Consider the following 26,870-nt stretch of genomic DNA (forward strand, 5'->3'; position numbering starts at 1 on the left):
GATGTCAAAAGCTGGCTCAGCACTTCAGTAAACTCTGGTTCCAGGTGCCTAGCCAGTGACTTCTACCAGTTTAGTGGTTTGACTTTCTTTAAAACTTGGCAGCAAATACATACTTCATATTTTCTGTATCTAATTTAAATGATTTTAATAAGTTTAAGCATTAATATAAGTTTCTGTTTCCAATTTAATTATAAATAGGGTTATTTAAAAAAAAACCATGTATTTTAAAAATCAATTTTTTTTTATTTAAAAGAAGAAAATCCAGTTTTATCCATTGCAAGAAATAAAGGATCAGGTCCTTAAATGTAATTTTTTCTCATATTTTGCTTTCTTCTTTAAGCAGTTCTCATTATGGAATGTGTTTTTTAATTAAATAAATACTACTGGGAATTGTGTGATTATGGGAGACAGTAATTTCTCAGATATAATTAGGAGGACAAGTGCTACTAATAATAGTAAGGCCCTGATTTTCCTGGATGTGATAGCTGACAGATTTCTTCACCAAATTGCCATTTTAGATTTGGTACTGGTGAGTGAAGAGGGCCTTGTAGAACTGGTTGTAGAGGACAAGCTGGGTTCAAGTGATCATGCACTAATTCAGTTTAAACTAAATAGAAGGATACATAAAAATAGGTCTGCAACTACGGTCCTTGATTTCAAAAGGGCTAATTTTTTAAAAAATTAAGGGAGAATTAGTTAGGGAAGGGGACTGGATTGAAGAGTTCAAGGATCTGAATGTGGAAGAGGCTTGGAATTAGTTTCCAAAACTTTGACTTAAAGTATCTGAAGCCTCCATCACAAGCAAGGGGAAAAAATTCATAGGGAAGGGTTGCAGAACAAGCTGGATGAGCAAGCATCTGAAACAGGTGATTAAGAGAGAGCCTACAAGGAATGGAAGATGGGGTGGATTGGCAAGGAAAGCTACCTCTTGGAGGTCAGAAAGTGTAGAGATAAAGTGAGAACTGCCAAAAGCCAAGCACAGTTGGACATCTCAAAGGGAATTAAAACCAATAGTGAAAGGTTCTAGAACCATGTAAATAAGAAGAAAACAAGGAAAGAAGAAGCACTGAGGATGCAGTGGAGATTAAAGATAATCTAGGCATAGCACAACACCTAAATAAATACTTTGCCTCAGTTTTTAATGAGGCTAGTGAAGAGTTTAGGGGTAGTGGCAGGGTGACTAATGGCAATGTGGATATGGAGGTAGAAATTACCGCATCCAAGGTGGAAGTCAAACTCCGATATCTTAATGGGACTAAACTGGGGGCCCCGGATAATCTCCATCCAAGAATATTAAAGGAACTGGCACATGAAATTGCAAATCTAATTGCAAGGATGTTTAATGAGTCAGTAAACTCAGGAGTTGTACCCTATGACTAATATAGAGAATTGCTAATATAGTTCCTATTTTTAAGAAAAGGGGGAAAAATGTGTTCTGGGAAACTACAAGCCTTTTAGTTTGACATCCGTTGTGTGCAAGGTCTTGGAACAAATTTTGAAAGATAAAGTAGTTAAGGACATAGAGAGGTTAACGGGAACTGGGATAAAATACAACATGGGTTTACAAAAGATAGATTGTGCCAGACCAACCTGATCTCTGTCTTTGAGAAGATAACTGATTTTTTTTTTTTTTGACAAAGGAAATGCAGTAGATGCGTTCTACCTGGATTTCAGTAAGGGATTTGGTACAGTTCCACATGGGAAATTATTAGGTAAATTGGAGAAGATGGGGATTAACAGGAGAATTGAAAGGTGCATAAGGAACTGGTTAAAGGGGAGACTACAGTGGGTCATACTGAAAGATGAACTGTCAGGCTGGAGGGAGGTTACTAATGGAGTTCCTCAGGGATCAGTCTTGGGACCTAAGCTTCCCTCTAAGCTGCACAGATGTGTGGCCGTGCAGCTGCCTATTAAGCACCACACAGGTGCTCAGGGCTGCGGCAGGGAGAGATGCCTCTCCCCAAGCTCTAGACCTGCCACGGTACCCCTCCGCTGGCCCAGGCTAGCTTGGAACCTGCTGCGGCTGGGGGAGAGGCACCCTGGCCCCCACCCAGCCCAGCACCGAACCTGTCGTGGCTGGGGGCCAGGCGCCCCTCCCCTGGCCTGAACCCAGCCCAGCCCCTGACCTGCCGCAGCTGGGGGACAGGTGCACCTCCTCCAGCCCAGCCCAGCCTGGACCTGCCACAGTGGGGAGAGGCGCCTCTCATCCCTCACTCATCCCAGGTGCTACTGTGGAGAGAGAGAACTGGGGAGAGTCCTCTCTCTCCAGTGTAGCCCTGGGGAGCCCAACTGAACCCCAAACCTCTCATCTCCAGCCCCACCTCAGAGCCTGCACCCCGAGCCAAAGCTCTCCCCAACTCTGCCCCAGTCCTCAGCCTCTCATCCCCGGTCCCACCCCAGAGCCTGCACTCCGAGCCAAAGCCCTCATCCCTCCTGCACCCCAACGCTCTGCTGCAGCCCTGAGCCCCTCATCCCCAGTCCCACCCCAGAGGCCACACCCCCAACCAGAGCCTGCACCTCCCACACACCCCAACCCTCTGCCCCACCCCCACTACATGAATTTTGTTATGTGCATCTGACACATCACCTCCATATGGGTGCACATAACAAAATTCATTCCGCACACGGGTAGGAAAAATTAGAGGAAACACTGCTTGGGACCAAGCTTATTTAAACATAGAAAAAAAAGTGGGAGTGTGCTAATTAAATTTGCTGATGACGCAAAATTGGGATTACAAAAAAGGACCAGAATATCATACAAGAAGATCTGGATGACATTGAAAACTGAAGTAATAGAAATGGGATGAAATTAAATAGTGCAAAGTCATGCATTTAGGGACCAACAACAAGAATGTTTGCTATATGCTGGGGACATGACAGTTGGAAGTGAAAGAGGAGGAGAAAGACCTGGGTGTATTGAGCATTGGATGACTATGAGCTGCCAATGTGATGAGGCTGTGAAAAAGGCTAATGCTAGGATGCATCAGGTGAGGCATTTCCAGTAGAGAGACGGAAGTGTTAATACTCATTTGCAAGCCAGGGAGAGTCTAATCCCCCACGGAATTGTTTCCTGGTTCTAAAAGTTCAGTAATTTTTCAGACAATTATTTTGCCTCCAATATGTATACATTTGACTATTATTCACATTAACTTGTGCTAAATATGTGTGAACAAGCCACTTGGCTTGGTCAGAAACTTAAAGATCTGTGTATGATTTCCACCAACTAGGAATGTCACAAATAAAACACTGTTAAATTTTATTGCATTTTTAAGTCTGGTTTACAGTAGACAAGGTTAGCTGGTATAGCTGTGTGTGTACAAGCAAAAAAGTGCTTTTGGCAGTATAGCTTATACCCATTCAGTGAGCAAAATAAACTATCCCAGCAAAAGTACTTTTATGCTAGTATAACTACATCTGCACTAGGGTTTTTGCCAGTATAGGGATTTAATAAATATAAAACCACACCCCTACCCAACAGTACTATATGGACAAAAGTTTACAGTGTAGACCTGGCCTTAGAGAATACCTAGGCAAAGCAAATGCTAGACCAAAAACCACGCGGTTAAATATAAACACAAAGGGTGACCTGATTTTCATTACATTAAGATCCCTTTTTTGCTGCTCTGGGAATATAAAGGTGCTTTTAAAGGGGGTATAAATTACATTTATGTCCCCTTCACGCTGCAGAAGTGATGTAAAGGGGACTTAGTATAAAGAGAATCAGGCCAAATAGAACAAGGCCCTTGTGGTTTTTATACACTTAGAAAAATTATTTTTTGTTTTTAGCAATAACCATGACGCCCAGCCATGAATTGTCTGTTTAAGAAACATAACTTATAAATGCATAAGCAACTGAATACAACTGGCTGCTTTAATGTGTTTTCCTTTGTGTCATTCCAGCAAACAATGCCCTTGTTAAACAAACTAATTAATGCGAGAGCTGACAAGCCAACAAAAGAGACACTTTGAGGCAGTGTTCATAGGGGTTAGAGATGGAAGAAAATCATTAGGAAATCTAGTCTTTCTGTCTACCAGTGCAAGATTGTTGCCTACAGTGACAAAGGAAGACGCTGTTGAACTAAGCAAAAGGGTGAAGAGAGGAAATAGTATTGAATGAGATAACAAAAGTTTCATAGAGAAGAAAACAAAAGGAAGAACATTAGGGGAAATAGGCGTAGAAAACAAAAGGAAGAAGACAGAACATTAGAAGGTCACTTGGGAAGGAAACTTCTATAAGGTCATTGTATCTCTAAGCACTGGACTATTGACAAAAAATAGGAAGTAGAATTGTTTGTCTTGTTTTCATCTCTTCAAGGCAGTAGTAACCTGAGAGAGAAAAGCAGCAAAAATAAATAAGAGTGGGGGAGATTCAAGCTGTCCTGCACCTGATGTCTTAACATACACTGGTGCTAGGTGGTTTAGAACACTAACCAGTCAGAATGGTAACATTTTTAGACCCACTCTGCATAGATGTAAATCAGTGGCTGCACGTGGTGTAAGATAGCAGCAGTGCCTAGTCTGAGATTGCATAGCTCTTTAGACAGGTTCCCCTTAGGGTTTACTGCAGTGAATAAAAATACTTGACATTTCTAAAGAGTGTTTTCTCCCCTCCAGCTCTCTGAGTCACCCCGCCTGTCAGACACACATTCTTTTTTGTTTTCAGGTGTGCTTTATTCTTTACCTCTTGCTATACCTCTTTATATATATATCATCTCATTTACCAGCTGCTATATGTATCAGGCGTCTTTGCTGTTCCTAACTTCTTATCACACTAGAAAGCCAAATTCAGAATGTTATTCAAGTGTTGTGACTAAAAAGTTTCATTGCCTGTATTTTTGTTCCCCCTTTTTATTTTTCCACCCCACGTAAATATCCCCTCCTCCAAGAGGAAGAAGGCGTGAAGAGAAGTATTTGTGAAAATATGGGTGAGATACCCATTCTCTTACAGTAAAAGGTGTCCAGTCTTACACTCTTATAAGTGAGCTAGCTCAGCAGATATTTTCTTTTCATTACATTTTGTACTGTACAACCAATTGCTGAACACAATATAGGTTAATTCAACAGAGTTAAACTGAAAGCATTTGTGTCTGGCTCTGTGATACCATGAATGAATTTCCATCGTCTAGAGGCCCCTTGTAAAGGTCATGATGAGCTAATGTTTTTTTCAGTTGATGTTATAAATAGTATTCTATGACTCAACCCCACAGCAACATGCAAAAATCTTTCACTCCATCTGACAGAATTTGTGGACCTTTTTTAAACACAACAAGCACCACTACAATTTTCAGTGCAACTTTTTCTGTAGCCTCTTTTTTTGTTGTTGTTGTTGTTTGGCTGCCAAGTGGTACTAGAATTCCCTGGAAAGCCACAAAAGATAGTGATCTTTAATTACTGTTAGCTTTTTTTTAAAAAACCACAGGGGTGTTTTGTTTGACACTCTAGTCACACAGTATCAGAAGGGTAACTTTTTGTCTTAAGTTTTTTCTCCTGGTGCTTAGATAAAGGCAAAATTATAGGTGGCTCAGTGGAGCAAACATTTGCAGCACCTCAGGCCCCTGGGTGCAACTCTGTTTACTTAATGATTGTACAGCAGCGAGCGCCTAGCACAATGGGGCCCTGAGCTGGTTGGCCTGTAGGCAGTACTACAGTATAAATGTTTAACAATAATAATGAAGTCATTGAGGCCCAGCTCCCCAAAGGAATTTAAGGATCTGGGCCTGAGCCACTAGATTACCTGGAATCACACATAACAGAAGCTGGAATTGCTATCTTGATAAGGGAGATTAGATCTTGAAATATTTGCCTCTGGCTAGTAAGTGTCTGACAAATATGGAGGAGGAGGGTAGGTCACTCTCCATGGGCAAGGCCTTAGTAAATTTGCCAGGAAGAGTGCTCTCCTTGGAGCCTCATTGGAGGGGCACTTTTCATATAGCCTCTGGCTATTAGGTGTCTGATGAATCTGAAGAACCTCCTCTGGTCCTGAAGGGAGGAGGAACATTCATTTATTCTCCCTGCTGGAGCGTGAGGGCTGCTTCAAGAGAGTTGAGTTTGAGCTACCCTACCCCATCTGCAACCTGATGGCAGTTGTAAGTAATAGAAGTGCTGTAAGAAGATGTTTTCACTGCACCTCCTCCACTGTAGGTTAGGGTTGCCAGGTGTCCAGTTTTTGATGGAACACGTAGTTGAAAAGAACCCTGGCGGTTCCAGTCAGCACCACTGACTGGGCTGTTAAAAGTCCGGTTGGTGCGGGGATGGCAGACTCCTTTCCCAGCTCCGTGTGGCTCCCAGGAAGTGGCTTCCATGTCCCTCTGGCTCCTAGGTGTAGGAGCGGCCATGGGGGCTCTGCGCACTGCCCCTGCTCTGAGTGCTAGCTCTGCAGCTCTCATTGGTCAGGAACTACAGGGGTGATGCCTGTGGGCAAGGGATAGTGTGCAGACCCACCTGGCTGTGACTCTGTCAAGGAGCTGGAGGTACATGTTGGCCACTTCCGAGAGCCGCCTGAAGGAAGTGTTACCCCCTTCTGTACCTTTGCCCCAGCCCTGAGCCCCCTACCACACCCAAACTCCCTCCCGAAGCCCGCACCTGAGCCCCCTCCAGTCCTGAGCCCCCTCCTGCACTCCGAACCCCTCATCCCCATCCCGGAGCTGCTTCCCACACCCTTAACCCCTCATATCTGGCCACACCCCAGCCCAGATCCTGTACCCCCTCCCACACCTCAACCCCCTGCCTGAGCCCAAAGCCCCCTCCCACACTCCAAACCCCTTAGACCCAGCCCCGCACTCCCTCCCGTACTCCAAACCCCTCATCTCCGGCCCCACCTAAGGGCCTGCACCCCCAGCTGGAGCCCGCACCCCCTCCTGCACCCCAACCCCTTGCCCCAGCCTGGTGAAAATGAGTGGGTGAGTGAGGGTGGGGGACAGTGAGTGATGGAGGGTGGGGGTGGAGTGAGTGGGGGATGGGATTATGGGGAAAGGGCTGGGGTGGGGGTGGGGCCAAGGGTGTTCTGTTTTGTGCAATTAGAAAGTTGGCAACCCTACTAGCTGCTTCTTTGTGTCCTCCTTCCCAGTGAATAGCTCTGCATTGCCTGCCTCTTCTACTAATCCTAGCTTTCCCAAGCAGTAGCAGAGTGAAATTGATGTGCTCACTGCTGCCCACATATTTTTAAATAGCTGAAGTGAAAACCAGCAAAATTCTGGTCAGTTTTCACTTTGTTTTCATGGACGCTCTGAGCAGCAGTAGAGACACCGGAACGATCCATGTTCAGACTCATGTAAGACCTCACTGCATCAGTTTACACTCAGTTAATGATTGGAAGGCTATTTTCGCAGCTATAAAGACTAGACACTTAGGGACAGATTTTCAAGAGTGCTCTGCCCTTGTTTGGGCACCTAAAATCTGACCACTTGGTTTCATGAGTGCTCAGCACCTAGCAACTCCTAGGTTGCTGCTTAGGAAAGCTATGAGTGGTGGCAGGGGTAGGCACTGCAGCTATTCAATAGAGAGATGGCCCCAGAAAGGAGGCTGGAGAATATGTAGATTAGTGTGTGCCCACTCAAATGTTTCTGCTGCTCTTCCCAGGAATTGCTATTTTCAAAAGCTGGCCATTAATGTTTCTTAAATGAAAAGTTGGCTTCTGCATAAGTTGCTTGCAATGCATTAGTGTCTCCCTCCTCAAACCTTCCCCAAATTCTCCACTTCTGGTCCTCAGTGATGAGCAAGTGAGTGGAGTTTTCAAGCTATCAAGTCAGTAGACTGAGAATGGTACAGATTACAGTGTGAGGTCTCTCGACTGAGGCCTTAAAGGGACACTGTGAACTTTAAAATCTCACTCTTTCTGGAAATGCTTCACATTTTTGTTGCAAATAACATCTAGGATTACAGTAATTAACAGAGATTAGAAAAAAAAATTGTTGTGGACTTAAGTTGAATTTTTTTTTTAAGTTTGCAAATTTAACAGCAGTAGTTACAGTCACTATTTCCCCTTTTGTCTGTGTGTATCCTTCATACGGGATCAGGTGAGGGAATTTAAAGTAGGAAAATGTGATGGTAAAACAAACAAAACTTGGAAAGGGGACTGTGAAGGAGGTGTAATACCTGAAACTAGTTTAAACTAGTGTTTTAATTTGATTAAATGTCAAGGTGATTGTGTCCTTGCTCGTATTTACTATGCATTTATATTCTTATAAAGTTAGGCGTTTGCCTCAAAATCCTTAGTCCAAATTTCTTCCCTCTACTGTTGTGCTCTGTGCCATTTGTCTGTCACTCTCCATTCCGTGTGCATCTTTATTTCCATGGTTGTATTTGTGAATCATTTTGTCATTCTTTGGCATGAAAGGGTCTATATAAACACAAACTATTGTCAAGTCTATAACCTCCATTAGTGTTAAAGGGAGTAACATGCACAGCTCCCTCACACTGATAGGTGACTAATATAAACCTTTAATAAGGTTTATATTTCCTTTATGCTCGAATTACAGTGGAAATCCTGCAGAAGTGTTTGAGAGAGGCAATAATATTCCCCAGTTGAACTCATGCAGAATATTAGCCTTTTTCATAGCTATCACATTCTTAACTCATTTCTAATTTGTGATCCACTATAACCCCTAGATGTTTTCAGCAGTACTACTGCCTAGCCAGCTGTTCTCTATTTTGTATTTGTGCATTTGATTTTTTCCTTCCTAACTGTAGTACTTTGCACTTGACTTCATTGAATTCCATCTTGTTGAATTCAGACTAATTCTCCAAGATTGTTTTGAATTCTAATCTTGAACTTCAAAGTGCTTGTAACCCCTCTCAGCTTGGGGTCCTCTGCAGATTTTTTTAAGCATGCTCTACACTCCACTATCCAAGTCACTAATGAAAATATTGACTAGTATGGGACCCAGGACTGACCCTGTGGGACTCCACTAGATACGTCCTTGACAGTGAACCATTGATGACAACTCTTTGAGTATGATCTTTCAACTATTTTTGCACCTACTTATGGTAATTTCCGGTAGACCACATTTCCCTAGTTTGCTTATGAGCATGTCATATGGAACTGTATCAAAAGCCCTACTAAAATCAAAATATAGCATATCTGTTGCTCCCCCCATTCACTAAACCAGTAATCCTGTTAAAGAAGGAAATAGGTTGGTTTGGCATGATTTGTTCTTGACTATTTGGCTATTCCTTATAACTCTGTCATCGACTAGGCACTTACAAATTGATTGTTGTTTTATTTGTTCCAGTATCTTTCCAAGAAACTGAAGTTAGGTTGATTAGTCTATAATTCCTTGGCCCTCTTCATCCACTTTCTTAGAGACAGGTTCTATGTTTGCCCTGTCCTCCAGGAGTTTGTGAAAATAATCATGAATGGTTCCAAAATTGCTACAGCTAATTCCTTAAGTACCTTAGGATGGATTTCATCAGGCCCTGCTGACTTGAATACGTCTAATTTACCTAAATATTCTCTAATCTGTTCTTTTGCTATTTTGGCTTGCATTCCTTCCTGCTCGTTGTTAATATTAACTGTTAAATATCTGGTCACAATTAACCTCTTTAGTGAAGACTTAAGCAAAACAGGCATTAAACACCTCAGCCTTCTTGATGTCATCAGTTATGTCTCCTTCCCCACTAAGTAATGGTCCCTTTCCTTCTTTCTGATTTTTGCCCCTATGTGCTTGTGCTGTTCTGTTGTTCCTGCTTAGCAATTTATCCATATTTTCAATATTTTTTGTAAATTTCCTTTTTGATTTTCTGGTCAATGAAGAGCTCCTGGTAGAGGCATATACCCTTACTATCTTTTCTTCATATTAGAATCGTTCTCTGTTTGTTTGCCTCTAATATTGTCCCTTTGAGAAGTTGCCAGCACTCTTAAACTACTTTTTCCCCCTTATATTTTCTTCTCAGGAAAAGTCTGCTTTCTTGAAGTCCATTGTCCTTATCTTGCTGCTCTCACTCCTTCCTTTCCTTAGAATAACGATATCTGTCATTTCATGACAGGTTTCAGAGTGGTAACCTTGTTAGTCTGTATCAGCAAAAACAACGAGGACTCCTCGTTGTTGTGGGGTTTTTTGGTTTGTTTGTTTATTTTAAAATCATTTCATGATCACTTTCACCCAAGTTGCCTTCAACTTTCAGACTCACAACCAATTCCTCCCTGTCATAGGTTTGTTCCCCACTTTGAACTTCAGCATTCACAAGATGGGGACCTGCATGGACTTCTCTAAACTAAATCCTAGTTTAGATCTGGTAAACGCTGCCACCAGCCAAATTTTTAGTGTCTGGCACACTCCCTGTTCCCCCAAACTTTCCCTGGGGAACACAGATCCAAACTCCTTGAATCTCAACACAAAGGGAAATAATTTATTCCCCTCACCTCCTTCCCCCCTCCCCTCTCCTAGTCCTTAGGAGAGATATCTTGATTCAAACTCATTGAATCAAACAAAGAGGGATTCACTTTTCCCCCTTCCCTTCCCCTGAAAATCCAAACAAGGGAAGAAATCAAGCAAATTCTAAAAATAAAAGATTTTATTAAAAGAAAGAAAGAAAGTACACTATCTCTGTAATACCAGGATGGAAAAATTTACAGGGTCTAACTTATAAAAACTGGAGAGACTGCCCCTCCCTCCTCCTCAGAATAATCAAAGTAACAGCAAGCAGAAATAAAGATATTTCTTCAGCAAACACACAATTGCAAATGTAGAAATCAATTATAAGACTAAACCGCCTTCTAATACTCACTATACTGAATAGAAGAAAATACTTCAGGAAACCTTGGAGAACTTGAAGAATATGTCTGGCCTCTCTTAAATCCAAAGAGAGAACAAACACTCAAACAAAGAACACAGACAAAGACCTCCCTCCACAGAGATTTGAAATTATCTTGTCCCTTGATTGGTCCTCTGGTCAGGTGTTCATCAGGTTACTGAGCTTGTTAACCCTTTACAGGTAAAAGAGACTTTAACCCTTAACTATCTGTTTATGACATTCCCTATTAGTCAGAATTAAGTCTCACATGTCTGTCTGCCTGGTTACTTCCTCCATCTTCTGAAACAGAAAGTTGTCCCTAATATATTCCAAGAACTTATTGGATGTTTTGTGTTTTGCTGTGTCTGAGTAGTTAAATTTCCCCATTGTTACCAGGTCTTGTGTTTTGGATATTTCTGTTTGTTGTAGAAATGCTTCCTCCACCATCTCCTCTTGATTTGGTGGTCTGATCTGCTCAGGGGTAGATGTCATACTTGGCACTATCGGTAGTGCCCATGTGGATGAGCAGCATGAGGTAGTGGTCAGAGGGATGGATGAGCCTCAGCAACCTTTTTGTAATGTCTTGGATGCAGACTGCAGGTAGGCAGTACACCTCCCAGGATTTCAGGTCAGCAGATGGATGCCTCCGTCCCGCCTCAGAAGGGAGTTCCCAACCACCAGAACCCTATGGCTCCTCCGCTTGGGTGCAGTGGCCATGTTGAGCTTCCTAGATGTGGGGGCAGGTGGCTCCTCCTCAGTCATTGGGGTCTGCTCCTCTCCTCCTGTTGCCAGTATAGCATATTGGTTCTTGTGTCACAAAGCATGGTCTACAGCAGGGGTCGGCAACCTTTCAGAAGTGCTGTGCCAAGTCTTCATTTATTCACTCTGATTTAAGGTTCCGCATGCCAGTAATACATTTTAATGTTTTTAGAAGGTCTCTTTCTATAAGTCTATAATATATAACTAAACAATTGTTGTATGTAAAGTAAATAAGGTTTTTAAAATGCTTAAAAAGCTTCATTTAAAATTAAATTAAAATGCAGAGCCCCCTGGACCGGTGGCCAGGACCTGGGCAGTGTGAGTGCCACTGAAAATCAGCTCAAGTGCCGCCTTTGGTACTCGTGCCATAGGTTGCCTACCCCTGGTCTACAGGTTATAAACAGGTCTGCCATGTCTCACAAATCTGGGGCAGAGACTCTCTCACAAGTGGGAATTAATTTTAAGGCTCTTTCAATCTGATGATAAAGGATTTTGCTTGCACCTGGTTTCTACAAGGGGCTTAAATCTTCCTACGCCATTCCCTCCCTCCTTAATGTCTTATTTATGCAAATTGCCGTAACTCCAGACACAGTGGTACACCTCTACCCCGATATAACGTGACCTGATATAACATGAATTCGGATATAATGCGGTAAAGCAGTGCTTTGGGGGGGGCGGGGCTGCGCACTCTGGTGGATCAAAGCAAGTTCAATGTAATGCAGTTTCACCTATAACGCGCTAAGATTTTTTGGCTCCCGAGGACAGTGTTATATCGGGGTAGAGGTGTACCTGTCTCTTGGTTTAATGACTGGGATGAATAGCTACAGATATATCATCATCATCTTCTGAGCAGAGAGTTATATGGGAGTATGTGGATATTTTAATGAGATAATATTGTGGAGCTGGTTTACATTTTACCAACATATACTAGTAATCCCCTTGCCCCCCAGGCACTGAGCTGGCCTCTCGGACAACACAGCACTACAGTTTAAATTGTACATCATGTAGTTACTTGCAGTGCATTGGCATGATTAGGGGCTTGGTTTTCAGCTGTGGTGGTAGCTGTACTGCTGCTTCTAATCCTCAGCTGGGTAGTAGAGAGAGCCTCAGTAAGCAAGAGGTGCACTGTACATGCTAACCGGGCAGCATGGCAAGCTCATTGACAGCTGAGCAGGGAGCAGCGGATGCCTTCTCTTGCCAGGTATTTCCCACTTTGCATGGCTTTCTTAATTTATTTTTGGGGGCAAGAGAGAAACAGGGAGAGAGCATCTGATCCAAGGGAGAGAACTTAACTTCCTCTCCTCCTGGTCCTTAAACATTCCAGCATTGATATCCCTCTCCCCCAGATGATCCTAGCACAAAATCCCTTTTCACCTAATTGTTCTATCATTTAACCCCCTCCTCCCCATACCACATTCATTCTGGCACTGAAGCCTCTTAATGCCCGTTCCCTCCTGTCCATCCTCTTGTGCATTCTACTGATATTCCGTCATTCATCCTCCTGTATATTCAGCTCCATAGCCTTCCAAGTGCCCATCCCCCAAATATTCCATCCCTGTGATCCCTGCCCGCAAAGCCTTCCTGCGTCCCTTTAATCTTTCAGCATGTCTTGGAAAGTCCTGATTAGCTCCAATGATCAAAGCCAGAAAGACATGTTAGATTCCCCCCTCCTCTTTACCCAGGTGCTGCTGTGTGTAATGTGTGTTTCATGTCTGCAACCAGAATGCTGTAGAACTGGCAGAGAGAGGATGCTAAGAAAGCAATATGGAAGCTGCTTTGAGGACATGGGATGCTTCTGCTAGATGATTTGCTTTCGTGGGTCACGAACCTGCCGGCTTACTCTTCTGATTTGCACTATCGCTCCCCTTTCCTTCAATTGCTGGCTAATATAATCCCACTCGTTTGTGGAGCACTTAAAAGACACACAATGGCTATAAGAGAAATATGGTATAGATTCATGACTAATTTTGTTTTTTGTGGACGTTCATTCATTACCGCTTATCTCATTCAATTAAGGACGTATGGTTTGGAGTAAATGTTTCCTCCCTCTCTCCCATCATTTTCACTGAATAAAGGCACAAAGGAAACCACAAGGCTGAGGTGTCTGCCTCTAAAGGGGATTCAGTGACCTGATATAATTGTGTAAAATCCCAGAGTATTTATTCAGTTTTAAGTGAAACAATTGCACTTTTGTTCTCGGACTGTGACCCTGAGACATATAAGGCTAATGTGGGATTTAACCAGTCTTGCTAAAGCCCAGAAATGCAGTTATATTAAATCACTCAATTGAAACAAAAATAAAAAACAAAAAACAAAACAGAGGATGGTGGAAAATACAATGCCTAATATTCTTATTCTGATCAAGTGATGATGAAGCCTGATTTGATTTTTGTTATGCAAAGTGTTAATTGACTAGGTATCTGCCTCTTTGCAATATGCATTTAATTTGGTATCTCCTGCTTTTTATTTCTTGCAGGGCTGTCAGAATGAGTGCCCAGCTGGAGGATGTACAGGGGGAGCCACAAAGCAAGCAACTGAATCTTTCAAGGTAAGTTGTTTGCAGAAGGATGGGTGCCTGAAACATTTCAGACACAGTGAGAGACAGTGATCTGGCGAGGTTTATGATCATTGTGCACGATGCTGGATTTATGGACATGTTTGATCATCATAATGCTGGACATAAGTGTTTTATGCTGATAGCATTTGAAGATAATGCATTAACTCCTGTAGAAATTAGAGCATTCCAACCCCCCCCTCCACCACATTTGTTCTTTTTTGCAGTGAGGAAAGAATAAGCAACTGCTATCTTACGTGATCAGCTGCTTGGGATACGAGAAAGGAAGAAGTTGGATGCCTCTTAAATATCATGTTCACAAATCTGAGGATTTGGCCAAGTGGATTTTGCTGGGCCATTAATGTTGATTTTCAATAAGTCTTGGAGCACTGGGGAAGTTCCAGAAGACAGGGGGGAAAGCTAATGTCATGCCAGTTTTCAAAAAGGGTAAATGGGGATGACCCAGGTAATTATAGGTCTGTCAGCCTGACCTTGATCTCATGCAAGATAATGGAGTGGCTGATACAGCACTCAGTTAATAAAGAAATAAAAGAGGGTAATGTAATTAATACAAATCAACATGGGTTTATGGAAAAACAGATCCTAACATGATGGGGTTTTTTTTTTGGAGATTATAAATTTGATTGATAAAGGTAGCAGTGTTGACACAATATACTTAGACTTCTGTAAGGCGTTTGACTTGGTACCACACAACATTTTGATGATAAAATTAGAACAATATAAAATTAACATGTCACACATTAATAGGATTAAAAACTGGCTAACTGATAGGTCTTAAAATATAACTGTAACCAGGAATTTTCATTGAGTGGATCTGTGTCTAGTGGGATCCCACAGGGTTCTTGGCTTTACACTATTTAACATCTTTATCAGTAACCTGGAAAAAAACACAAAATCATCACTAATAAAGTTTGCAGATGACACAAAAATTGAGGAAGTGGTAAATAATGAAGAGGACAGGTCACTGATTCAGAGTGATCTAGATCACTCAATAAACTGGATGCAAGCAAGCAAGATGAGTTTTAATTCTGCTAAATGTAAATGTATACTCTGGGAACAAAGAATGTAGGCCATATTTACAGGATGGGGAACTTTATCCTGGGAAGTAGTGACTCTCTGAAAAGGTTTTGGGGGACATAGTGGATAATCAGCTGACCATGAACTCCCAGTGTGACGCTGTGGCCAAAAGAGCTAATGCGATTCAGGCATGCATAAACAGGAGAATCTCAAGCAGGAGTACTTTTTCCTCTATATTTGACACTGATGCAACCACTGCTGGAATACTGTGTCCAGTTCTGATGCTCACAATTCAAGAAGGATGTTGATAAACTGGAGAGGGTTCATAAAAGAGCTACGAGAATGATTAAAGGATTAGAAAATATGCTTTATAGTGATAGACTCAAAGAGCTCAATCTATTTAGCTTAACAAAGAGACGTGTAAGGGGTGACTTGATAACAGTCTGTAGGTGTCTATATGAGGACTAACTATTTGATAATGGGCTCTTCAGTCTAGCATAGTGGTTTTCAAACTTTTTTTTTTCTGGCGACCCAGTTGAAGAAAATTGTTGATGTCCGCAACCCAGCAGAGCTGGGGATGAAGGGTTTGGGATGTGGGAGGGGCTCAGAGCTGGGGCAGAGGGTTGGGATGTGGGGGTGAGGGCTGCAGCCGGGAATGAGGGGTTCAGGGTGTGGGAGGGGGCTCTGGGCTGATGCAGGGGGTTGGGATATGGGAGTGGGTCAGGGATCTGGGATAAGAGTGCAGGCTCTGGGCTGGGGCCAGGGATGAGGGGTTTGGGGTGCGGGAAGGGGCCCTGGGTTTGGGGGGCGCAGGGATGGGGCAGGAAATTGGGGCATGGGCTTACCTTGGGCAGCTCCCGGTCAACCATGAGCCAGACAATGGGAGCGCAGAGCCAGTGCTCAGGGCGGGGGTAGCGCATGGAGCCCCATGCCCTCTCCCTCCCCCCCAGGAGCCAGACCTGCTGCTGGCCGCTTCCAGGGCGCAGCGCAGTGTCGGAACAGGTAGCGACTTTTAATGGCCCAGTCGGCAGTGCTGACCAGAACCACTGCAACCCAGTGCCTTACATTCCATGACCCAGCACTGGGTCATGACCCAGGAAAACCACTCGTCTAGCAGAGAATGGTATAACCCATTTGAATGGCTGGAAGTTGAAGCTAGACAAATTCAGACTGGATATTAGGTGTAAATTTATAACAGTGAGTGTAATTAACCATTACCAAGGGTCATGGTAGAGTCTTCACTGACAATTTTTAACTCGAAAGGATACTGTTCTAAAGGATATGCTCTAGGAATTATTTTGGGGAAGTTTTATGGCCTGTATTATACAGACAGCAGACTAGATCACAATGGTCCTTTCTGGCCTTGGAATCTATGAAATCAATGTGATTATGTGAATCAATTTCCAGTTGCCTCCTTACAGCTGAGGTCCAGCATAAGCATGGAAGATGGACAATTCTCTGCTACCCTCCAACTACTGAAGCTTCTAATGAAGGCAAGACAGAGTTCTATAATTAATTCTGCTTTCTTCTTTCACCTATCTTGAATTATGACATCTTCACTCTCCTTGGTGACTTTAAAGTTCTAGTGGAGCATGGAAATTGTTAGTACCAGTTACTCCAGATACCTTAAACATCAACGCGAATATCTTTTACAGTTGTGTGTTTCTAATGAGTTTGTCATTATGAACACCTGGTTCCTTAGGAAAGGAATTCACCAGTTTACTTGGTCAAGTAACAAAGTCCGAACAAAGAAAATGATTGATTCGAACGTAATCTGTTGTTGAAGATCATCCATCAGCAATTGTAGAATTTATTGGTCTGCTGAGCTTAGTAACACCAACCACAAAATATTCTCTGCACATTTTCATTTTGGACTAAAAAGTGCAGGCAAAGTGAAGAGTGGATCACCAAAATTTGAATTACCCAACTTCAAAACTGATAGTTTTCAAAACTACTAAATAGTTGGAATCTTGAATAGATTTGAGACCCTACCAGAGTATACTGATGCTGGAACCACCTGGATGGACTGGATCTCCTTAGTACTTTAGCCATCACGGAACAGTTGCATATGGCTCGTTTTGATAGGTTATACGGTCATGTATTGTAAGCTAGATGGCATTTGTAACAAAGCAATATATGGTGACTGCAAAGCTTTTATGGAAGCCGGAGCCATTGCACTTGAGAGCGCATCTGCCAGGAATGATTTTGCTTCCTTTTATAAACACTTTTGTGACCTCACTGACATGAAAGACCGTACCCAAGTGAATGACCTACTCCATTTCAAGTTAGCTAATTGATACAGAAGCAGAGTAAATAGCATGCTGGAGTGAACATTTCAGCCAGCTGTGAAATGCACCCCCAATTTCTTTGGACCCTGACATTAAAGCCGCTGCTGAGTTGACTCATTCTGCACAAAATCATCCTGGCAAATTCACTATTGATGCCATCCACAGAGATGTAAAGAAAGCTAAGGGAAATAAGGCATCTGGAATTCTTGCAAAACTCTTTAAAAGTGCTGGACTGGCTATTTTTTGTGTGAGTATGATGCTGTTCAGCATCATCTGGAGAGTCGGTCCTGTCCCACTGGCAAAAAAGCATTGTTTTATTACTTTGGAAATGTAAAGGCAGCAAACGAGACTCTTGTAATTAGTGTGGCATTACTCTTCTGTCCATACCAGGGAAAGTTTTTTGCTTCTGCTTTGTTGGCCCAAGCCACTGATATCTTAAGAAGCAAGAGAAGACCACAAGAAGCTGGCTTCAATTCCGGCTATTCTACCTTGGAGCAAATCGTCACAGTCCAGAGCTTAGCAAGAAGGCAAGAGAATTCAAGTGGGCCCTTCAAATTGTATTCATGGATATCAAGGCTGCCTTTGACTCTGTTAACAGGGAATCTCCTTGGCTGAAACTCATAGCCATTCCTGACAAGCTCTGCAGAATTTTCTCTCTCTTTTATATAAGATGACTCCTCAAGCCGCTTTCTTGTAAATGGGAAAGGAATGCCCAACTTAATTTGGAAGAAGACAATCAACAAGGATGCGTTGCTGCCCCAGAACACTTTCATGCTGTCATAGACTGTGCTTGAACGGACACTAAATAAATGCATTGTAAGTATACCACATGATGATGATCTCATTGACACTGATTTTTGCCGATAACGTATTGTTTGTTGTTGAATCTCAACCCTGGGAAGCTTAGTGGCGAAAGTCAGCCTGAAAATTAATTTCAGTATAACCAGGTTTTTTCCATTAGGCAATTTCAAATGAGCTGCAGGCTCTTGCAAGTTAGTGGGCAATCAACCAGTTGAGATTATCTGTGATTTCACCTACCTCGGCTCTGTTATCAATTACACGGGCAGCATCAAGAAAGAACTTGAAGGACAGACTGAAAAAAGCATAGTCAGCAATAGGATGCCCCATCAAAAATGTCTTTCACAAACGGAGCACCCTGATAAGTAGAGAGATGAAGATGAGTATATAATGCTTTGGTGGTCAGTATTCTGACCTATGGGACTGAAACATGGCTCCTTACTGTCAAGTGTGAAAAGAAGTTGGAAACTGTTCAGATGAAGCATCTCTGAATGATTGAAACATCAAATTCAAGTCAAGTGAAGTGACTTGCTTCCTAACTAGACATGTCCCACTCTCTCAAACAGTCACCCAACTCTCACTAAGGTGGTATGGTCAACTTCTCCGAATGCCTACCAATTTCCCTGAGAGAATCATCTTCAACTTTGATCCAAAGATCTAAAATATGATGGCTGGACGGGGTCAGCAGACACCTATCCTTCATAGGCATCCTACTACATAACATGCCTGATTTGGCTCAGGGCAGAACATCATGGAGGTGCATAATGCATTTTGTGGCTTATGTACTGTCCAAAGGACTGCCTGAGAACTAACCTAATCTTACTGCATCCGGTGCCTGCTAAAAAGTTGCTGGATATTAGTCTTTAAATTAAATAAAAATGGCATTTATATGTGAACTTTAACACTTACAACATACTGCCGTTCCCATATGTAAAACAATATCATCCAGTATTGATTCAGAGATGGAAAATTTCTCCCAACAAAGACTGTATCCTATACATTTATTATTCCTATTTATTAAGCTTTGGCAATGTTCAAACTAAGTCATTTCCAGCCTGCTTCAAAGTTCTGGAGTCAAGGGTCCGAGCAGCCACTCCAAAGCCTAGCACCTCAGCTTGGGCACACTGTCAGTGCATAACAACCAGACAATACTTATTAATGCTGATGAGCTGCCAGAAGAGGCTACGAAGCAGTGCCCCACTTTTTCTCTTATGTTTAGAACTTAAAGCAATTTAAGATTTTGCTCTTCTCTTTTCCTCCTCTCGCCCTTTACCCCCTCTACAAAATGCATTGGTGATTTTAAGCAGTGTATGTGCACAGATGTTAACTTCATTTTTCGGCAGGAAAATTGGAACTCAGCAGGAGCGCTCCAGAAACCTCCCCCCGCTTAATTTTCTGTGCTATTTTTTGCCTTTGCTTCTTCCTTCTCTCCTCATTCCTACTTATTCTCTGTTTTGTCTGTACAAGTTTTGCCTTTCTTCCTTTTTTCACATCTGTGTATTTTTCTCGCTTATACTTTACACTCATGTCCTTTTAAAAGCCCCATCAGACTTTTGCAACTGTTTAAAAAAATATGAGTTTAAAAAAAACCCAGTTGAACTGTCATGTGCTTTTTCAGCATTTCCTTGCGTGTTACTGATGACTACTGTGGTATTTGGGACGAAATTCTAGTGATAACCCTGGTAATCAGCCTGCCCTTCCTGATTCTTTGCTTGCTATGCGAGCCCAGTGCATACTTCTGTTTTAGGCTTAAGTAATTATTTCCTTTTAGCTGCCCAGGCTTAAATCAGAAATAATAAATGCTACCAAAGGTTATAATCAGTCTTGATAAGGCCTGTTCTGATCCTGGCCTTCATTTGACATTCACAAGGGTTTTGCCACTGACTTCATTGGTAGCAAGATTTGTCCACATGGCAACAGGCTGCCACTTTTCTTGTAGTTCCTGCCTCCCTCTGCACATAAAGAGGGATGCCGGTAAGCCAGAGCCTAATATCTGCCATTTAGTAGTGGGCACCACAGTTCTGCCTGTGTGGGTAATGGTTTAGGATGACTCTTCCACTAGAAGTTCTGCTTTGGAGAATGTCAGTTTTTAAAAATAATTATATCCTATGTAACTAGTTGTCAAGCTTCAGGGGTCCAATATGTATAGAAGTCTAGAGCTTTTCTGTTGACTCCCTTTGGCAGACAGACTAGGTAAGTTTAATTAGGTCCACTGTTATCCTCTGATCCCTTTATACTTGATAGGGGTATAAAGAGGCCTTAAAGCCAGTGGCTCTCCCCTGTGTAAAAAACAAAACACGAACAAACCCCAAAATAATCCTGCTGTAAGGGTTGGCAGAACTGCCCTATGTGCTTTCTCCTCCCCCACTTGGAACCTCCGGCATATGCCAAAGGGAGGAAAGACAGGACCAGAGTGCCAATGTGCTCTGACTGTTTTTCCGCGGGTGGACTCAGCATAGATTAGAGCAGCCGTGTGGCTGTGCTAAATTACACTGTCAGTCAGTCAGGTCCCCAGCAGGCTGAGAATACTGGAAGGCACTTTCCTTTCCCCCTCCTTCTGCTCCCCTCCATTCCCACATCTCAGCCAGAATGGAGAATCATGACCAAGAGTCTCTGAGGCAAGAGAGTGCTAGCAGGAAGGACAGAGGGTCCTGAATGGAGAAACCCTAAAAAGCAGCCAGCTCAGGATAAGGTCTAATTTGTAAGTCCATTTCTGCCTTATGGCTCTGTTACTTGAGGTAAGATTAAGTGCAGACCCCTGATAGAGATGCGTTTTTAGAAAATATTATATTGTCTGTGTGTTTGAGAGGGCCGCCTGGGGATCCTGCTGGTCACACTGTATGAAGTAATAATTTATACTTGCTTTGAACTTTACAACCAAATTTAAAACACTGTATAAATGGGGGAGGGACAGGGAAATAGTGGGGAAAAATAACCCCCCAAACCAATCTAGTGCACTTTACAACCACTTCAATGGAAGCAAATTGCAAAGCTGTGACTTCAGAAACAACAGATAATGATATTGCAAAGGGAATCAAACTCAATGGGAGGCTGATTACGCTGGAGAAAGTTGCTATTTATGCTCCAATAACCTGGTGATCCAAGATGTTAGGAATGGAAGTACAGAAAAGAGGGCATAGTTCAATGGTGTTAAGTAAAATGTATTGTGTAAATTGTGTAATGCTCATTCTTGAATGCCAGATTCCTTCTCCTGAGACAGCATTTCTTCTTAGACCCTAGCTTGCAGTCTTTAGACAGGTTAAACTCCTATGAATGTCAGTGGGACTTTTATCTAACAAAAGACTGCAGGCTCATCTCATTGCAGACTGGCGGGAAGTGTTTCTTATGGCTCTTCGGGTGTGCTAAGTACCAAACTCCACTACTAGCTTTTCATTGCTCTCAACTCTCATTGACTACTCTGAAGTCAGTAGACTAGATTCCGCGTCTCCAGCACATGAATTATCACTAAAATACCTTTAAAATTTCTCCAGCAGTCAGAAAGCTAACCCTTATTGTATTCAAAGTCTAGGCTTCCTCACATTCACAACTGATACAGCACCATTAATTAAGTTTAGGGATAAGGCACATCAGTGGGAGCAATGCTTACACTGCTGCTACCTGTATTGTATCAGTTTTATGTACAATGAATTTCAGTCTCTAGGGCTGTCAGCCTAGCACCTTTCACCAGCATTCATATCACTTTTCAAACTAATCTTTTCCTATACTTTTCAAAGGACTGTCAGCTAAACAATGCACGTTTAGCTTTTTTGATGTCTTCTACATCTAACTTCTAGTTTGTATTCAAAAGAGTGCAGTACATGAAAACACAGGAAACTGATCAATTAAATTGTGCTCATACTATGCATTGCAGAAAATATTTCTGAGGTTGACACACGTACAGGAAATGAACTTACACAAGTGCAAAATCTTCACAGCAGAACAGATATAGTCTTCAACTCTGCCAGGTAGTGATAACATGCAGTGACTGTGATTATGATTAAGGCATTTGAGTGTTTATGGTTCCAGATTAGATTAAAGTTACTTTTTAAATCACATTAGATTGGTTGGTCACATTCATGATTACGCCAAGGGTAGATTAATGTTGCTTGGGTGTCAGCTATTCATTTCTATACTTTATCATATTTGAATTTCATATTTAAATATAATGTTAGCTCTGAATTTCCTGGGTTTGTAATGTTTGCTCCTGCGATAATTACAATATCTGCATAACTTTTTTTACCCTTAAATTACTGCTGCTTACTCTGAACCTTAACTATATCTTAACAGTTTTTTGTCATGGAATTTCCTTTTTCCTTTAAAAAAAAATTCATACCTGAACACTAAACAAGAAATTCAAGGCTTCCTCAGTTTACAGAATCTTGCCCTTAATTTACAATTGACTTACTGGTTTAGAGGGCACTATGGTTACAATTGATTTAGGGTTTAGAGAGCACTTAATGGTGTTAGTGATACAGGCACTAGGTGAAAGGACGGGGGGGGGGGGAAGGGGGAGTGGGAGAGTGCAGATTCTGAGCTTTCTCCCTCCACATGAATCTGTATAGTCGAGTAATATAATCTCTGTACTCACCCTCAAAAACAGAGAAACAACTCTTGTCACAGTAGCACCAAACAGTAATTACAGTAACTACAAAGGAAGTGCACGTGCTTAATGATCCATGTTGAGAGGTTGCCAGTAAAATTTCCTGCACATTTTGGTTTTTGTTCTTGCAGGTCTTATCAGACAGCTGTCACTATTCCTTATGCTAGGAGTCTTAGCTCTGTTTTAATGTGCTCAGCCTATGGATCCCCAAATCAAGTAATTCTTGGTAGTCATATTTTTGTGAGCTGCATGGTTTGTGCTTTTCATCCAGGTGCCACTCATCTCTCCACATCACTGGGGAGGCGGTCTATATTTCTCCATTTTCTGGCAGCTAGTGTAGCAGAGGTTAAAAGGTTCATGAATTGTGGTTTGAGGTGAAGAGCTGTGCAGGTGTGCGGTTTTACTGACTGTTGGTTCCTGTGTGAGCATAAATAAGCAGCCCAGAGAATGCATGTTGGGATTTGGCACACGAGGAAACAAATGCAAGTAAATTGCAAGGCAAATTGGATGTTGTTACTCTGTGCAGCAGGATTTTCTACAGGAAGAGTACGTCTAGAAAGCATTAAATAGTTTCCTAGCTTATACTGGAAAATGGTATCCCCATTTGCAAAATAGTCTTCAAATGTAGGGCCTGATGCATCACTGCATTATTCCATTTTTACACCAGTGTAATTCTAAGGTGGGTGCAATTCTCACTGAAGTCAGTAGCAACTATGTGTGTCCGTCTAAGGCGAGGATCTGACCCATCCAGTGTTTGATTTAAGATAGTGAACATTTTCTAAAAATGTTCAGTTTGTCTTTAAATCATTTTTCTGTTTGAAACTCTTTCCTTGTAAAGTCAATCTGTAGAGGTGATATTTTTTTTTCTTTACCCAAAAAAGGGTAAAAAAAAGTTTCTTCACAAAAATTCACTTCCTCAGTCAGGTTTAGAAATAATAATTAAAGTATGTAGTACTTTTATCTTTTCAAGCACTGTACTAAAATCATGAACTAACCAGTAGAAATTCACTGGCATAAAACTGGAGTAATGAAGTGATGACTCGAACCCATGAAAAGTCTTAGGAGAGTAAAGCACTTTGTCTTTTATTTATTTTGTGTATTCTTAACTCAAATAGGTCAATTTTCAAACATGCTCAGAACATGAGTCAGAGGAAGTTACCGTAACATTGCTGTGTATTTGGGGTGGGGTTCATATATAGCCTGGTGGCCAGCTCATATTCAGAGTCTAACAGATTTAAAGCAATTAGACATTTGTAACAGGGTGCAGGCAGGCCCCTCTTTCTTCTGCCACTTCTGCACCCAAAAACCAGACAGAGACTTCTGCCTTGGTGCTATCATGCATGCTCTTTATTTACAGTAGAAGTTCCCACCACCTTGTAGCTACAGACAGCGTCAGTCTTGCAGCCAGCAGGGGAGAGCAGCCTCTAACTCCTTGGCTCCTCCCTTTCCCCCTCCCCCAGCTTCCTTACTGCCTTTTTATGTAGCCCCTGGCTAAGGAGGCTGGCAGCTCTTCCCCATTTGCCACTTAGGCCTGGGCTTATTCAGTCAGCTCCAATTCCCCTTTCCTGATTGGAGCTGGCATGACAGAGATCTGGCTCAGGGTTTCCTAGTCAGCACCCTGTCTCACACCTCCCTCTTTATGAACTGCCAGGTTCGTCCTTCCTCGACCTCTTTGCTCCAGTCCAGTGGGGTTCATCCAGGGAAGCCTCTCCCCTTCTTTCAGACAATCACCTGCATCATCTCCTGGGAGTTCCTTCATCCCCCACCCACAAAAAGTACACTGGTTGGGGGGTGGATGTCCACATAGCTCTGTTGCCACCCACAGGTCCTCACACGAATCGCACCCCTGCGGGCGTCCCTTCTCCTTTATCCCCTTTTCTTCCAGTAGGGGGTCACGGTCAATCCTGACCTCCTGCTGGACACCCCGGACCTCGGGTTCTCTCAAGCCACCAAGTGGGAGCCCCATTACTTCTCCTGGGAACTGCGGTGTGGGGAGCTCCAGTTGCCCCTTTTCTCCCTCTGTGGGGCTTGGGCTGGCCATCTCCCTCACACCTCCTCTGTCTACCCTATTCAGGCTCTGTTGTCTAGGATTCTCATGTTCATTACCCCAAGGACCTTGCTCCTCTTTCTTCTCGGGGCTTCTCAGTTTAGGGGTCCCTCCACTTCTTCAGGGAACCTTTCCTTTTCCCTCTGGGGGGGAGGGCCCAAGTCCATACCCAACACAGCAGGGTACGGTAACCCCTCTACTACCCCAACCCACTTCCATTTAAAGCTGCCCTTCACTTCTAGGGGCACCAGGACCACAGGGCAGTATCTCCTGTCTCCATGGATACACTCCAGGGCCATCCATGCACTTGGAATTATCCAGTGCGGTTTTATCAGCCCCCTCTGGATGAGCGAGCAGGCTGAAGCTGTATCCACCAGGCCCCTATGGGGTTTCCTCCCCACCCTCACCGGGATGGTGAGCAGCTTCTGCCCCCTTGTCCTCCCTCCAACATTAGTCCAGCCACAAAATTTGGCCCACCCACATTCCACATCTGGGCAATTCCCCTTTTTATGTCCTGGCTGCCTGCCCTCCCAGCAAACAATCACGTCGGCTCTACTGGGAGTTCCTCGGGGTTCTCCTTTCCCAGGAAGGGGATCCTTCAGCTTCTTCCCCAATTCTCTGTCTTTATAGGGTCGGCCCTCGCTTCGGGGAATATCTGCCTCCGTGTACAACTTGGTCAGCTTGACTGCCACATAGACTGTACTTGGCTGATGTCACCTGACCCAGATTCGGATATTCTTGGGGAGGCCCTGTAATAATTGTTCCAGGATGAGGACATCTCTTATCTTCCCCCACTGTTTGGATCTCGGGCCTCAGCCAATGGGTGGCCCAGTCCAGCAGTCTCTAGGTAAATGTCCAGGACCGCACAGCCCCCATCCATTGGGCTGACCAGAACTTTGGGCAGTATTTATCCACCGACAGGTTCACCCGGTCTAGGATGACCACCCTCACCGTCTCATAGTTCCGGGCCTGGTCCTCGCTCAAGGCCACGTAGGCTGCTTGGGCTTCTCCCACCAGATAGGAAGCCAGCTGTAGGCCCTAGCTTGCCCTATCCCATCCGGTGCCCATGTCTACCTGCTCAAACGTACCGAGAAAGGCATCCGGGTCATCTGCTGGGCCCATTTTACAGAGTCCCAAGCCCGGCGGCCGGGTGCCATCCCCTACCACGGGACTCACCATTCATTGCAGGAGTTGCTGCTGCACGCTGGCCTGCTCTCTTATAAAGTCCTGTAGGCTTTTCTTCCTGCCAGGTTAGCAAGGCCTTTCTCTCTCGGCCTGGTGGGACTGCTGGAAGCCTTGCATGGCCTTCTCCATCTCCTTCTGCTGTTTGACGAGCCATTGCAGGGTCTCCTCCATCTCTGGGCCTCCAGGCCTCCAACCACATCCATTGGCTCAGGTCCCAGATAAGCCCACACATGTAACAGGGCACAGGTGGTCCCCTCTTTCTTCTGCCACTTCTGCACCCAAAAACCAGCCAGAGACCTCTGTTTTGGTGCTATTACCTGGGCTCTTTATTTACAGGAGAAGTTCCCACCACCTTGTTGCAACAGGCAGTGTCAGGCTTGCAGCCAGCAGGGAGAGCAGCCTCTAACTCCCTGATTCCTCCCTTTCCTCTTGCCCTGGCTTCCTTCCTGCCTTTATGCAGTCTCTGGCTAAGGAGGGCAGCAGCTGTTCCCCGTTTGCTATATAAGCCTGGACTTATTCAGCCAGCTCCAATTCCCTTTTCCTGATTGGAGCTGGCATGACAGAGGTCTGGCTCAGGGTTTCCTAGCCAGCACCCTGTCATAACATGTCTTCAGATATTATCCTCTATTTGAAGATTTTAGTTTCTCTTTCCCTTTCCTTTGCTCTCAATTTATCAGCATTTATTGGCATCTGTAGCTCATTTGCCCACTTAATCATAAAATACCTGTTCTTGTACTGTATTATTGCTCTCTAGGGCTATATATTGTGTTGGAGAGGTTGGTTTTCTCTTATCCGGTTTAAAGAGGATGCCCTCTACTGCTGTTAGTTCCTTATTTAATAATTCCACTTTAATGGCTTATATTAGTCCTC

General features: G+C 43.3%; 1 protein-coding gene across 2 annotated transcripts in view; it reads left to right on the forward strand.

The window, feature by feature from the left end:
- BCAT1 (branched chain amino acid transaminase 1) overlaps positions 1-26,870 on the forward strand; it is a 98,197-nt gene that overhangs the window by 20,710 nt on the left and 50,617 nt on the right. For both annotated transcript variants that reach the window (XM_045005281.1, XM_045005371.1), the window contains exon 2: positions 13,967-14,038. In XM_045005281.1, coding sequence (XP_044861216.1) covers positions 13,967-14,038 — 72 coding nt within the window. The remainder of the gene's footprint in view (positions 1-13,966; positions 14,039-26,870) is intronic.

This window comes from Mauremys mutica, chromosome 1, assembly GCF_020497125.1.
Source record: "Mauremys mutica isolate MM-2020 ecotype Southern chromosome 1, ASM2049712v1, whole genome shotgun sequence".
In the NCBI taxonomy this organism is placed as follows: Eukaryota; Metazoa; Chordata; order Testudines; family Geoemydidae; genus Mauremys; species Mauremys mutica.